Below are 16,148 nucleotides of genomic sequence, written 5' to 3' on the forward strand. Positions count from 1 at the left end.
GTCTATTAAGTTTATTGTTTGTGATATAAAGACGTACAGGGAAATGGTAACAGGAGCGTCATATTCAAGATTTCATCAAATCAAACCTGTAATGGGAGAAAGCGGGAGAAGTAGGGAAGGAAATGCAAAAATAACACATTGGTATAAAAGGGTGAAGTAACGTCAATGCGGAAGATTTCTCGAAACACACTTACGGTAATTCAAAATTATTAACGTTGACTACATAATAGAAATAACTTAGTGCTTTTATACAGCAAAGTCGTCAGTTTTGAGAACAGCAAAGCTTGCCGAGCTTATCAAGCGAGTACATTTTTGCCCATTGACCCCATTGAAATCTGTAAAGTTCTGTGTTTTCCCCTAAAATACTATTATAAATCCATATCTATAACAACTTATGTATTCCTAAGCAAGCCCCTATGTCAATGTCAGTTGCGAAGTACAAATTGGCACTTTATACAAATTGGCACTTTATCTTAAAATATTTGTCCATAACAGAAGCAAAACTTTATGCAAAAATCTCAACATTTTCTACCTTTAAATAATTGTTCATATTCAAAACGACACTTATAATCCTAAATCAATGTCAGTTGTACTGGATAACAGCTTCACAACACTTGCAAAAAAAACCTTAATCTTGTGATTTAGATCCATTGGGCCTCTTGAAATGTCAATACCCATCGCTACACTTATTAATTATAATCCCAAATTAATAAGGTTATAACAGTATTTCAACACTTACAGCAAAACCTTTCAACACTTGCACCAAAACCTTAACCTGAATTTCCAACACCGACGCCAACGCCAGAGAGTGATTCAATAACAGTTAATTTAAAAAGGACTTGGAAAGAATCAATTATTCCGAAAAAATGATTTTTTTTCTACTTTGAAGAGAATTATGGTAAGCAGTTATTCCGACGGTTAACCTACTCCGACAATATTTTTTTTCGTCTACACTTTGAAAATAATTATTAATTATCATAGCTACAAATTCCTATATTAAGGTACGTTTATTCCTTGTTTGCGACTATGAAGAGAATCACGAGAATTCATTCCGACTATGTTTTTGAAAATAATTACCAATTCAAGGCTACAATTTTTTTATGTTTATTCCTTGTATGTTACTTTGAATTATGGTAATCAGTTATTCCGACTGTACTCCGTCTATACTTGGAAAAGAATTACAAATCAAAAGCTTCCGAATGCTTGTTTATTCTTTGTTTGTCCTTGGTTCACATCCAAAAAATGCGCCATCTAACGAGATTCATCGTATGGATTCAAGAGTAATTAAAACATACATGTGGAGCCTATATATTTAACATGTAAAACAGATTAATCGGATATTCTCACATCCGTTTCTGTAGAAATTCAATGGTACTTGTCTGCCCAGTCTTTCAATTTTTTATCCAAGACTGTTGGAAGTTGTGTTTATAACACATTATTTGTTCAAAGTAAAGTATCCTATCAAAGTAAAATTCCTGAGTGAATTTGCGACTCGCATTTGGGTCCTTATGTTTCTGCAAATTGTACTGAATATCTTCTCATTATGCATTATCAAAAGATATTCTGCAAAATTTGCAGCAAGACCAAAATTCGTGTCGCAAATTCACTCCGCAATTTTACTTTGACAGGATAATTTACTTTGAACAGATAATGTGTTTCATAAAGGACTGTTAAGCACCAGTCATACGATTGACGACATTGGATGTGTATCAGTAAGGATAGTGGCCCGAGAACTCATCCTTAATTGATGAACTCCGCCTGAATGTATTCTGGGATTATCCTGGAACTGCGACAACGTAGCTCTGTATGACGGACAGTGACGGTAACCCCTGGAATATCGAGGATGTTCTTTCTGTATCCCGAATCTGTAACAGTAGGTAGTAGCGCTGCAGGCGATTACCACAACCGCTGCTCATGAAGCAGTCAGTGACAATTATAAACATTACTCTCCATTATCTTTCCTTGTCTCAAAGCTGTCGACCAGAGTGATTTTTACTGTCTTCATGTCAATGGCAATCATCTCATTCGAACGTCAAGAAAAAAAAAGAATATTGGTGAGTGTTACTTGAGAAAACTTGCTCTAAATTACATTCAGGAGACAAGTCTTCACCCTTCTTGACTGATAGACACGGCTGAGACAACCTCGGACAACGTCGATGTCACTAGGACCAAATTCTCTGGAACGATCAATAGGTCTATTATATGTATACTTTGACAAGTACAAATCATTCGGTCCCGGACAAACTTCAATCAGAACACAGAAATATATTATATACAATACTGTTTGATGGGTCAGAATTCCCCATTCCCACAGTATATGTCAGCAAGGCATCTGATACGTCTGCTAGACCTGCTCAGCTATCTAATACTGAACCGAGCTTGCGGACTTCAGATTAATCTATGTTCGATGATCTTATGTACTGTGGTTATCTGATGCAGTAGATAACACCCTAAACAACTAGGGTTTTCTTTAGTTTTCTACAGGAAAGGTCTATCCAGAGCAACTTCTTGAGGTTTCCAGGTTTTCAAGAGTGTAACAACATGAGGAAAATGATGAAAATACATTATCTTTTAAAAAGAATTATGGGGATGGTGATGGCGGCCAAGGATGGTGGAGATGGCCTCAAAACTGAAGCCCTAAAAAATCTTTCGATCCACCGCTGTAAGGAAAGTGTTGATGTAAGTAGCTTTTTCTATTGCAGCTTTTAAAATGATAAATAGAGGCATTGTTTTGGATATGGCTCTCTACACGCATGACCGAAGACAGTGTCTGCAAGCCTTAACCGTGGATAGCGAAGATCAATGAATGACTGCATTTTTTCACTGCCATCTGTCTTCCAATTTCTGTTGTTTATCCAAGACTTGTGTAAGTTCTGTAGAACTGGCATGGGTGCACTGGAGACTGACATGTACAACAACCAGTCTTCTGAGAACAAAGAGAAAGGAATGTGGACGAGGGGGACATTGAAGAGGACAAGTGAGAATAGTGGTTTTAATATTTCCCCCTGATGGGTTATGACTGACAATTTAAGTGTCGTTAGTGATTGTTAGCCCAGCGGACTACTTTCCGAGTAAATAAGGCTTTTTTGGTAATGATGTGTAGGCGGAGTGGTGTTGATGGCATCTCTGCTGAATAGCTGCCGTTGTCTCCCAGTCTCCTGCTGTTGTGAGTATCCCGACAGCCTATACACTCCCTGTAGCAGGGATTTCTGATTTCACATAGATGACAAATGAATTTTGTGAGTATCCCACCACCCTAGATATACTTCCTGTAGGACGGATTCCTGATTTCACGAAGATGACCAATGTCCTTTGGATAACATCCGCTTCCTGCTTGCGCGGTCAAGACTCGAGAATATCACCATAATGATTATGGCGCCAACTGCATCTCCCGTCCGTAAGTACAACCTGGCATGATAGGAGGAGATTGTCAGTTTAACTGGTCTCTCACAAAAAGCACATTCCGCCTTGTTCTTAATACCCTAGGTGAACAGGTTGGTTGAACGTATCAGTAAATTGTATGTCGACTTAAGCAGGAAGCTAAGCATGTGTTTGTCACTCTAGGGATTTTCCGTCGACTCCCTTTCTTCAATTGAACACCGACTTGCTTCCCTGGTGATCTGTGTAAGTACGCGTGTATGTTCCAAACTTTCAGACTTTCTCAAGGAATGTCTCCCTTCCGTACTAAAATGTCTATGCACTTGTTTTCCAGCTTGTACTTCGTCAACTGCATTGGTATGATGGTAGCATACCTTGTTTCCCACGTTTAGTAAAGATATGGTCCTGAACTGGCCAATGACACTGGAGTTATTTTCCTTTGGTATGAAACATGCTTCCGCTCTATTCCAGCTCTCCTCCAGACAGTTTCTCCACCAAACAAAAGACAAAAGTCATAGAACCTTCTCAGCTGTCTCGGACAGTTTCTGTTAACCCTATATGCTACTCCATTGGTTCAGGCACTGATCTTGCTCTTGTCTTCTTTATAACTTTACGAACATAAGAAAGCTTTGACTCGCTCACATCAAATGCCTCTGCTAGCTCTTCGACTTCTCTGATCTTTTTTATTCTCTTCTAGATATTCTCCTATCCTATGATCACTGAATTTTCCTCGCATGTTCCTCTACAATGTCCTTTGAGCTGGCCAACTGCAGCGATCTCATGGTCGCAGAAAGCCTCTTCATGAACTGGAAAGGATTTGTCACAGAGCTTCTTGCTTCCGTTTCACTCCTCAACCTCTTCTTTTCCCCCCTACCGTTCCGAAATTGCCATCTAACCCGAAGTTGTGCATTACTTCCAGACAATTACCAACGTCCTCATCGCACTGCTGCCTCAGGTCACTCTACTTGCCTTCTTCTTTCCTCACCTTATCCAGTCTGATCCTCCGTGCCCGCTCTCTCTGAGAATCTACTTCATTGCTTTGCTTTACTTGCAATCTTCCTTCTCTGATGACTGAAGATTATGGTTACTGAGGTTGTGTCTCACTCTGCGCTGCGCTATGTTGAGAATTGGACTGTGACCCATCCTTCTGTGATGGATCCTCAATCCTTTGTTGTTCTTGCAGGTCTTTCCATCTTCGTCTGGTTGATCCTCAATCCTCTCTTATTCTTGTAGGTCTTTCCACAACTACATCTGCTCCCCCATTGTTCTGATTTTTTGTGTCTATATTCTGCTTAGTGTTGTCTCGAAATATTGTCTGATAGGTTGCTCGTCCTCCCCAACTTTTGTGTGACCCTGGGGTGTCTTAGTATATATCAGTACTAGTCCGCTGCGATTTCATGAGTTCCTCATCAAGGCGAATGTGCCAAGTGTAATGCCCCGTTACTGGTCTCTCAACTGTCATCAGTTTCTCCAGGTTGTTGCTGTAAGTTCTACTCGCACAATCCTCAACTAGTCTTTCCTTGTCGTCATTTGATTTGAATATTTCAGCACTTTCTACGACGGAGTTACGTCCACCTAGTGATATTGTGATTAGGTTTTTCGTCCAAGTGATACATTTATAAAGTATTTCTCATCGTGTTTTATAAGAGAAAAACTCTTGATATTTTAACTAGTAATTTACAATTAATTTAAAGTAAAAAGAAAACACTTCTTAAAGAAAATAAACAATATTTAATCAATTGAAAAATAATTTTACAAACTGATTCTTGCATGCTTCTATCAAACGATTAAATGATATTTAAAGAGAAGTACATCTGACAATGATGAAAGACACAGGTACATAATGATTTATCCAACTTACTATGGAAATCATATGGCACTATATAATCCTCAGTGATGGTAAAACATCTGTTATACATACTTCTCAATCATGGTGAGGAAGGTTTGTAAATTAGAAATTTATCATATCATTTCAGAATATATAATTGTCAGATGTTAAAGACTATGATAATTGGGCAACATGCCTATACATGCACTCTACCTAAAAATTGAATCACACATAAATAGGCATGGCACCTCATGGCACCTCAATTAATCATGTCAATTTCAAATTAAGAAACAGTTTTACTGTATTGGCAAGATACTTTTGAGTGTATGATATTTGATCACGAAAATTGGATCTGCAGCAAAATATTGAGAAATGGTTCACACATATTTACCCTGAAAGCCAGATCTCGAAAATAAAAGAAAAAAAAAACTAATGAAATTTAAACTTTTCTTGTTTTTACTTAAAATTGTAAAATTTTGACCCGCATGATTAACTGGCTTTACAACATTATCTCCATATGGAAAATATGAAACCAATGACTTACATAATATTTAAATATCTGTATATCAAAACATTTATTTTGAAGTATCAGTAACAAATGCATTCGTATATATACACATACCTATAAATACTTTAATATAGAAATGCTTACAGTAAGCGTGGGTATATACACTGTAGAAGCAAGTGTTAAATTTTGAGAAGTTTGCATGTATGTACAATTATTTGGCGGTGTTATTACCTTTGCAACAAAAATAAATCTGTTAATTTTTTTGCGAGAAATAATTCACTTAATTACTGTAAATTGTGTATTTCCTTGTTTACAGTACATGGACATGCATCATACCCTCATGTTACCATTGTTTAACATTAAGGTTCATAATTACCATTGTCATGTACAACATTAAGGACTAAATACATATCACATTTTGATCTGAATTCATAACTAATTACCAAATTACCAGACACATAAATTAAAATATTAAGAACAATTGAAGCCATGATATACATATATGTAGATGTACAATTTCGTAAGTTTAATGAGTTAAGGTGGTAAACATTCTACCACAACCTTCCATCTTTTGAAGCTTTTGGTAACAATCACCCTCCACCATGGGTCATGTTTGTTAATCTAATCATGGTCAGTGGTTTTTCTTTGGTAACTCTGGCTTCCCTAAGCTTCCTAAGCTATCACAAATCCTAATTAAATAACAAAGCTATTTATAGGACCAAAACTATTGTATAAATGTTTATATTCAGAGGTTTTAATTTTGCTGAATTCACAGATTCACTCAAATTCACAAAATTTAATACATTTTTCAAAAGTCATGATTTGATGTACCACAACTTGTCACATTAATTAGGATGATAAATGATGTATGATTATAAATCCCCAGAAATAATTTACCAACTGTTCATCAGTGATATTTAACAGTAACTTTATAAATCAACTAAATCAATTGTCTACCTGGTATATGATACATACAACAAACCACAAATAGGAACTTCTAAATGTAACCTTCTTGCTAATTACAGAGTACATGTATGTATTCAAAAGCCTAGAATTTTTATCTTAATTAATTTTTTTTATCACCAAATTACCCCTTAATCTTCCTTTCAACTTCCACACAACCCCCTGGTGGCAATCAGGAGAGCCAGGAGGAGATAAGTCCTGCGATCATCTGTCTGGCTTTCGTAAGTTCGGCAGGATCCGCATCTGTTGCAGGGTACATATTAGCACAATGGGCAGTTCCTGTCAAGATCATAAACAATATGTTTGAGAACAGAAAAGTTAGCTAATGTTAGTTTACTAACTAGGGCTTATTAAAACTAAATACATTTTGGTTCATTGGACCACCATCAGAATTCTATGTCTTCTCCTTCAAAATGAACCAATAATCATTTTCTAATCTTATATCAATATATTTATCAATGTCAAATGTAAAGGATTCCAAATTTCAATCCTTAACCTAGAACGAACCTACCTGGCCTATAATACCTTTCGACCGGATACAAAATGGTCACCATGTCCTAGTAGAGCACTGCTTTCGAAAAACACTTGAGTACAATTTTCTATACTTTTTTGTAGGTTTGCAATTATTTTATGCGTAAACATGCATTTAGATATCATTTTTGTCTAAAACAAACATAACGACCCTTCTTAATATCTACCGTACTGCTCACAAGATGTTGAGTCCACAATTTGTAGACCTACCATATAAATTTCTCTGGAAAGACCATTATTGTAAAGATGTAAAAAAAACTACTATCTCACTGTGAATTTGATATTTTATGTGGTTCAGTTTTATTACCTTGTATGTAAGCAATATAAAACAAGTACTATAAAATGCATACAAACGTTTTAATTACGATTTGTATGATCATTACTTTGCTCTAGTAGCAGTAACAGGCACCAATTATAGCTCTAAAGACGATACCATTTTCAGTCTAAAAGTCTCTTGAGCTACAATATTGCAGCTACCCTAAACCATGTACATTTCGCGCCTTGTGCCCAATGAAATTCTTAAATTGTTGTTAAATGCAGTAACTTCAATTTAGAGATAAACATCTGTTTTTAAGAATAACAGATTTTTTTTGAAAACGAAAAAACCTACCATCTATGAATATGGCAGTAGATCCTGCTACAGAATTGTCGATGATGCCTAGAGCATGCCAGGGGTCAATGGAGCCATTCGGGAAAACGACCTTGGTGACCTTGAGATCTTCACCTCCGTAATTTGTGTTTGTTCTGTTAATGCCAGCCTCGATAAGGTCGCGGTTAAACTTGGCTCCAAAGATGTCAACACACTGCTGTAGTGAGAAACTAAACAGAAAATAATAAAACGCAGTGATAACAGATCAACAGGGCAATTAAATATGTTATAAACATTTTTTGTTACAGTAAATCACATTTATATCGAACACACTTTCAACCAATTCATGCTTATAACATAGTAATTTTCATTCCCTGTCAATGTTCCTATAAGATGTTTGTAAGAAGTGTATAACAAACTTCATATTGTGCAGTGAGTGGATAATCGGCATACATGTGATGAACAAATTTGTTGAATTACACAATAGTATATCCCTGTCCAAAGTCTCACTTTGTTTCATTGCTATGTCTGTTATTCAAACCACTTAGTATGAACCCCACATAATATGAAAGGTTTTGAAGGGTCCCCAGGAATTTGTAATAACCAGGTTGGACTGTACATGCACTTACCTCAGAGGAAAGAAGCTTCCAAAAGGTTGAGTTGTGTTACTCAAGTCAGAAGACTGGAAGAATGCAAATTCTGTACAAGTTTGATATGTCCACTGTCGGCCTGAAAGAAATCACTACAATATACATGTACTATAATGATATACAAAGGTAGTCAAATACTGTCAAACATTATGTCTGCTTTAACTTGAATTTAAATGACACATCCTGTCACATAAATGATTTCAAAGGCTACAGGGCGATTTGTGAAAATAACTCCCAGAAATTTAACAATTAGACAGTACCACCCTCCCCAGCACTGCTGTTGACTTAACTTACCAACCTCCCCAGTAGTCAGTACTGCTGTTGACTTTACCTACCACCCTCCGCCATAACTGCTGTTGACTTTACCTACCACCCTCCGCCATAACTGCTGTTGACTTTACTTACCACCCACCCCAGCACTACTGTTGACTTTACTTACCACCCACCCCAGCACTGCTGTTGACTTTACTTACCACCCACCCCAGCACTACTGTTGACTTTACTTACCACCCACCCCAGCCCTGCCTGCTGTTGACTTTACTTACCACCCTCCCCAGCACTACTGTTGACTTTACTTACCACCCTCCCCAGCACTACTGTTGACTTTACTTACCACCCATCCCAGCACTGCTGTTGACTTTACTTACCACCCTCCCCAGCACTGCTGTTGACTTTACTTACCACCCTCCCGAGCACTACTGTTGACTTTACTTACCACCCACCCCAGCACTACTGTTGACTTTACTTACCACCCACCCTAGCACTGCTGTTGACTTTACTTACCACTCTCCCCAGTACTGCTATTGACTCTACTTACCACCCTCCCCAGCACTGCTGTTCCAAGCTGTCTTCTGTAGATCCTCTATCATTGCTCTATACTTGTAATCCAGACATTTTTCAGAGTATGCGGCCAGGATTAACTCGTTTACTTTAGCGTACCTATTGAGTGGGTCTCCTACAGAAGCATCGTTCATCACCCCACATAGTGTGTCCACAGTGATGTTGGTAGCCACAGCACCCTATATGGAAACTTGACAATATACATCATATACTTATCCCTTCATTGGAAAACTATAAAACACATTTATAATTCTGACTGCCCCTAGTTGTAGATAAAAATGTACCAGGTACAACAATATTGTAACTGTACAGGAGTAGCTATGCAATATCAAATGATTATGCCACAAACCTTTCCTTTTAAACCATTTACATTAACTTGACTAGAAAATATTGCATCCAATTAACCAGCATATTAAAGTTGATGATTCAAATAAAAAGCACCAAAATTTTTAATCACATGAAATTGCTAATCAGCGACTACTTACCTCAAAAGCACGATTGTCCTTGTTGTATTGGACAACGCCTTCAAAGTTACCAACAATACTGCCGACAAGATTAGCTACATCTAACTGGTAATCAGAGCTACTGGGGTCAAGGTCATCACACATACTGATGAATAGAACAAAGGTCAAGGTCATAACACATCTTGATAAATAAAACAAAGGTCAAGGTCATCATACATACTGATGAATAGAATAAACGTCAAGGTCATCACACATCCTGATGAATAGAACAAAAGTCAAGGTCATCTTACATACTGATGAATAGAACAAAGGTCAAGGTCATCACACATCTTGATGAATAGAACAAAGGTCAAGGTCATCATACATACTGATGAATATAATAAACGTCAAGGTCATCACACATCCTGATGAATAGAACAAAAGTCAAGGTCATCATACATACTGATGAATAGAACAAAGGTCAAGGTCATCACACAAACCCAGATTTCCTGCGAAGTACTGTATACAAATGATGCTATCATAATTCAATTTTTGATTAAAGGCTTTTATTGGATTCCTACACATAACATTTGAGTTAAATTTTCATGAAATGTATAATGTATACTTACTTAAACATTGACTTGAGTTTCTTACGTCCATCATCTGTCTTCAGTTTACTAGCGAGATCTTCAGTAGCTGCTGCTACGTTTTTATTACAATCTGGACCAGTCGTAGCCAGGGAATTTGTTACTACACCAAGATATTCTTAAATGACAAAACAAAATGAGATCATTTTAATATGTTTATAATTACATGTACTTGCTAACTTTAATTTTACCTCTGATGTTATCAGTAGTAGTCAAATGTACAAGGTGATATAATCTCATTACTCGAAGTCAACTGGGTCTGTGTAGCCTGTACATATTATTAAATTTATTCTCTCTGTAACTGACGGAGCATGTTTCTTTGGCTTAATCAGTAGAACGTTGGTTTTTCAAACCAGATACATGCAAGGTTTCAATTCCTGGTCAGGGCACTCGACAGAAATGGGTATTTTATTGGAATGCAAATTTTATTGGAACAACAAGTATGTATGAATTATACTGGTAAATGTATTTTATAGTTTGTTATGTTTCCAATATGTTTTAAAAAACTCACCGTAAAAGTTGAGAACAGCTCTTATTGGAGCACTGGAGGCAACAGCCCCATCTACAAGGTGTGGATACTTCAGTCTAAACCAGGCAGACAGGGAACCTGACAAAAATAAAATAAAACTGAAAAATGTTTGAAAATCAAAGGATAAAGCAACAATAATCAGGCATATTAAGGTGAAATTTAATAGACATTCATGTTGCAGATTCTATGAATTGATATGTCAAAAAATGTATACATGTATAATTGCTTAAGTTCATCTCAAAGAAATAAAAAAAAAATTCCCATATATATATATATATATCACATTCTCAATGCTTAAGTTGATTCAAAAAGGAAGACAAATCATCAAAGATCTAAGGAAATTTTCCTTAATTTTCAATTAGCTTTGTACTTCATAGCTTTCATTCTGAGATTTTTTTTCACGCTGTAATGATCCTTACCAGGATATGATCCTCCGAATGTGATGAGTTTACTTTCTTCTAGTCCAAACTTCTGTTTAGCGTAAGTAATGAAGTAAGCCAGATCTGCTAAAGCCTGTTCACTGCTCAAGAATATCATATTCCCTGTGCTCATATCTCTGAAACACCAACATTAAAATAAAATCAAACATTTTTATAATGTATACAGGTATACCACGTTTTCCTTGAACTATTGACCTGGTCCTCTGCAGTTTGAGTTAAAAGGGTTTTATAATTCTACTTCGCTTGTGATTTACTTTTACAAATAGTGAATGAATAATCTAAATTTATTGTTCAGCTTCCGAAGATCTTTGATTGTTTTATTTCCATGTGGTGTAAGAGTTAGATACATTTCATACAGATAAAGTGATGGATGGACAATGAATGTGATATATATGATTTTTTTAATAATTGTTTTGAAAAAAAAATTCACTTGTATTTGTAATTTTTTTATTTGACTTTTTTATTAACTTAAGACTATAACAAACCTCGTCTAAATGATGTAATATTAAGATTTCACATACTTTGTTGGATGACTTTTCCCATAATATCTGTGTTCCAGTTGCAGACAAAAAGCATTAAATTTCTGGGCATAGTCAATCCATGCTCCTTCTACCATCCATATTGGATCAGCCGTTCCTTCTCCACCGATCATCACAAATACTGGACCACCTTTTTTGTAAAAGGTGTCGTTAACAAAGTATCTCTGAAAAAAAAATCCACATTAACTGATCTGTGACCATATCCTCACCTTCTCTAAGGGGATTAATTTACTACAGAAGAAGTTTTTGACTTTTTCTATTGTTATACCCTCTTTAAAATGCTGTTATTTTAAACTGCTTCTGGAAAGTATTTATGACCAGACACAAAGAGTCAGAAAAAAAATTCTTATTGCTTACATTTTCACTTTCCTTGTTATCAATTTAATTTTCATGTTTATTTGTTCTAGCTATATAGATGTATAAAATGATTCTAAAATCATAATTATTAATAGAATTGTTCAGTTTCCTTCCGCTTCATCAAGGCTTGCTGAGGATAATAATTAACAAATTTCACCCAGGCCACACCTTCAATGTAAAGATTTAATTCGGAAGACTTTTTTTATTCTCCCAAACAAAAGAAACGGATGAGATAGTAGTTCCAAAAGCAGTACGTATTCCCACTGCGATAGAGCATGGGTCCGTTTACTGCAGCCAATATTGAGGTCAATTAACGTCAACGTCGCACACCATGATAAAGGTGCATGAATTTGAATCATCATGTTGTACATAACTATTTTGCATGTACTTCTGGTTCAAAATGTTAGCACACACAATCCAGTTGTGATATTGTAACGGTTCTTGATCAGGTCGACCAGGTACATGTAGCTCAATTGGTAGAGCATTCCAGTGTTCGGAAGGTCTTAGGTCGAATATTGGTATGAAAGCTCCAGATTTTCAATTACTAGTGCACCCTGGCCCTACACCAGACATCTATCTGTCAAAATGTCCAAGTCTGACATCAGGCCTGATCAAGTATTTAGGCTATATAAGCGGGGTCGACTAAAACACGGAACGATACGATACGGAACAGGAGTATACCAAATTACGGAACAAGATACAGAACATGATACGAAGTTCCGATACGATATAGAGAGATATACGGATAGTTTCTTAAAATTAAGAATAAAGTAATGACGTTATTATTTTAGTATATATATAATTATATATAATTTTACATATGCCACTGTGTCACTGTATGCTTTGTGATGAATTGTTATGCTACGTCATAATTGTTTCTATGACGTTATTGTCAATATGGCGATATGGCTCAAGCCGAGATAGACGAGAAGTTAGTTGAATCATCATTATCGCCATGAAATGTTCAATTATTATTGAAAAACGAAACAAGATATGTAGGAAACGTTCCTTTCCGTCAACACGGAGGTTATTGTTATGTATTTAGAGCCAATTCACAGGCCGAAGTTAACGATTGGCGTGCTGATGGACACAGATGGTCAAATGAAGGAAGTGCCAAACTGCCAAGAAAGAAACCTCTGTATAGGAAAACATACTTCTACTTGGTAACAGAGGATGGAAAATCAAAAGTATTTAAAAGGGAAGTTTATCAGCGTTTGGGTGAAGGAATACAACCAACGTTAATACATTACATAGGCGACCATACCAAGAGTGTTCCAAGGGCTCATGGGAACACAGCTATAGAGAAAAAGAAAGTTTTCTTCGGCACAAAGAAAAGTGTGATGAACACTTTAAAAGAAACAGTACAATATAAAGATCCACACAAATTTTACAAAGAAACTGCAGCGGAACCAAAAAACGCTAGTATCGCTGAGTTACCACGAAACTTGAAGCAACTTCAAAATCTGCAATACAAATTTCACAAGTGATGCCTTATACAACTTACATGAGCTGGCCTATTTTTGGAAGATGGATTCGTTTGGGAAATAAGAACTTTTCCGGACTTATTAGCAGTATGTGGTGACAAAGGCATAATAGAAGAACTTGACAATCTTTTTCATATACCTGGCAATGGGCAGCATTTGTCCTATGATACAACATTTTCTCTGGGAGGATTCTATATATCGCCGATACTATTCCGTCATATTATTTTCAAAGAGAAACCAGTGGTCCCAGCAGCATTCTTGCTACATGAGAGAAAATTTGAAAAACACCATGTTGTATTCTTTGAATTGCTAAAAGAAAAGTTGAAAATGTTGACACGAAAGCCAGTACCAATTATTAATCGCTGTTAAGTACTGATTATCAATCCCTTTGGCTGGCTTAATGGAACAATCGTAGATGCTGCAATGTCCATTGTTCAAAATCAGTTTCCGAACATAGAAGGATTTGAATCTTCATTGTTAGCAGTGCAACTGGACTTCAAAAAACATAAATTACCCTTCATACAAATACTCAATCGATCTCCAGAGACTGGGGGTTCACAGTTACAAACATCAACTGTCAGTCAGGAGAAATAGCTGTTTGTGACTCCGCTTTCAACGATATCCCAACGATTCAAACAATGGCTTTATGCAGTATAATACACATACCAGAACGGGAAATAGAGGTGAAAATGCTCAACGTTTTCCCACAGAACAACGGGTATGACTGTGGCCTATACGCAACCGCAAATTGCTTGTAAAACAAAGAATTCCGACCATTTCCATCATAACATCTACGGAATGGGAAACGATGTAAACATGTACATCATATTGAACTGTTCTGCACATGTAAAATGCCAGACACGCACACACTGTACGTGTTTTATGATGGTTGCAGCAATGAGTTTCATCCTGCTTGTATCGGTATGACCGACGAGGAGGCTCAAAAGAAAGAAAATATATTTTGTCTTGAATGTGTGAAAAAGAAATCATCATGAATAAATATTCATAAGTATTAAGTCGAAAATATGTCTTGTTTTTTTATTGACAAACACTGATTGTATCGTATTCGTGTATTGTGTTCCGTATCTTGTTCCGTACTTTAGTATACTCCTGTTCCGTATCGTATCGTCTCATTCCGTGTTTTAGGCGATCCCCTAGAACGAATAATCATACCCTGCCTCCACTCCATTCCCGGCAGGGTATGAATTCCACCCCGTTGCCGCTAGTGTTGCAAGCCCCGCTGTGATCCACATCGGGCACTTTGAGACTGATAAAAATAGATTTTTCGGGTATTAACCTTATGTAACTGTATTGTTCTGACAACTATGATCAATATTCAATTCACAAACTTTTCGATTATAATCTTTCATCAACTATTAGTGGTAAAATCCAAGGCAAACACAACACATGTATAATTCTGTTCAAATACGCCGCCATGTTTGATTTACCGGAAACCGTGACGAAATGAAACACTCAACAGGTAAAATATGTTTAAAAGTTTTAAAAAGCCAACAAACTAAGAATAAATATGGTGAAACTGAACAAATGTAAGTATTATTAAGAATTAAGCAAAAAAGAATTTTTAAAGTTCATGTTAAAAACTTTGTAACATTTATTTCTTTCGTAGTGAAAATTTGTAGGTCATTCCATATATGATACTAGGTGCCATATTTGGAGCGCGAGACTTTCTAACAAGAAGCATCATGGCGGCGAAGTGAGCCGTGTCGGAGATGCGAGCCATTTAAAAGTGCTTCAAAACATAATTTAGACATGGAGGTGGGTAAATAAATAATCATTTTATGTTAAAAATGTTTGATACTGTTGAATTTAATTAAAAGATTACATGACACACATGAAATGCAACATTTTCACCGCTGGATGTTTTGCAACACTACGGGCAATGGGACGGAATCGTAGCTCTGACGACGACCATCTGTCAGAAATCTTCCGTCCGTCGTTCAGAGCAACGTCATCGCAGCTAGCGCTATAAGTGCAACTGTTACTGCTCTGCAATGGTAGCATGTAATTATACTTAATATATTAAATCAAAGTGATAAAGACTATAGACAGCTATAGATTGCTGTTTAAATGCGCCATGACTCACGGTCATGTATTCACGAGTTCTCTTTCACCGATGGTATTGTACCTGTTGCCAAGTTGTTGTGTCGGCGTCATTGAAGTGATCCAATTTTTGTGTAACCCACATATCCGGAGGCACAGTACGGTCTGACTTAACATTTGGTCTTCCCAACATCCCTCCTTTCGGCCTTCCACGATGAAACTTTGGAATATATGCATTTGTAGTGCAAATTATGCACACAAACAAAACTATTGCTATATTCGCTCTGTCTGCCATCTTGTACAGTCACATGATCTGAATAATATCACGTGATCTGACTAAGTTCTAGCATTCGTAGGACCT

The 16,148-nt window shown here is 36.6% G+C and overlaps 1 protein-coding gene across 1 annotated transcript; it reads right to left on the minus strand.

Annotated features, from left to right (window-relative positions):
- Window positions 1-5,659: 5,659 nt before the first annotated feature.
- Window positions 5,660-16,111, minus strand: LOC138308331 (putative serine protease K12H4.7). Its single transcript, XM_069249324.1, has 10 exons — window positions 15,873-16,111; window positions 11,868-12,049; window positions 11,326-11,462; window positions 10,889-10,984; window positions 10,360-10,495; window positions 9,773-9,896; window positions 9,265-9,466; window positions 8,427-8,526; window positions 7,819-8,027; window positions 5,660-6,956 (listed from the first exon to the last, which is right to left on the minus strand). The coding sequence occupies exons 1-10, from the start codon at window positions 16,080-16,082 to the stop codon at window positions 6,850-6,852; spliced, it is 1,503 nt and encodes a 500-aa protein (XP_069105425.1). The 5' UTR covers window positions 16,083-16,111; the 3' UTR covers window positions 5,660-6,849.
- Window positions 16,112-16,148: the final 37 nt, after the last annotated feature.

The sequence above is a fragment of the Argopecten irradians genome, chromosome 14 (assembly GCF_041381155.1).
Source record: "Argopecten irradians isolate NY chromosome 14, Ai_NY, whole genome shotgun sequence".
NCBI classification, from domain to species: domain Eukaryota; kingdom Metazoa; phylum Mollusca; class Bivalvia; order Pectinida; family Pectinidae; genus Argopecten; species Argopecten irradians.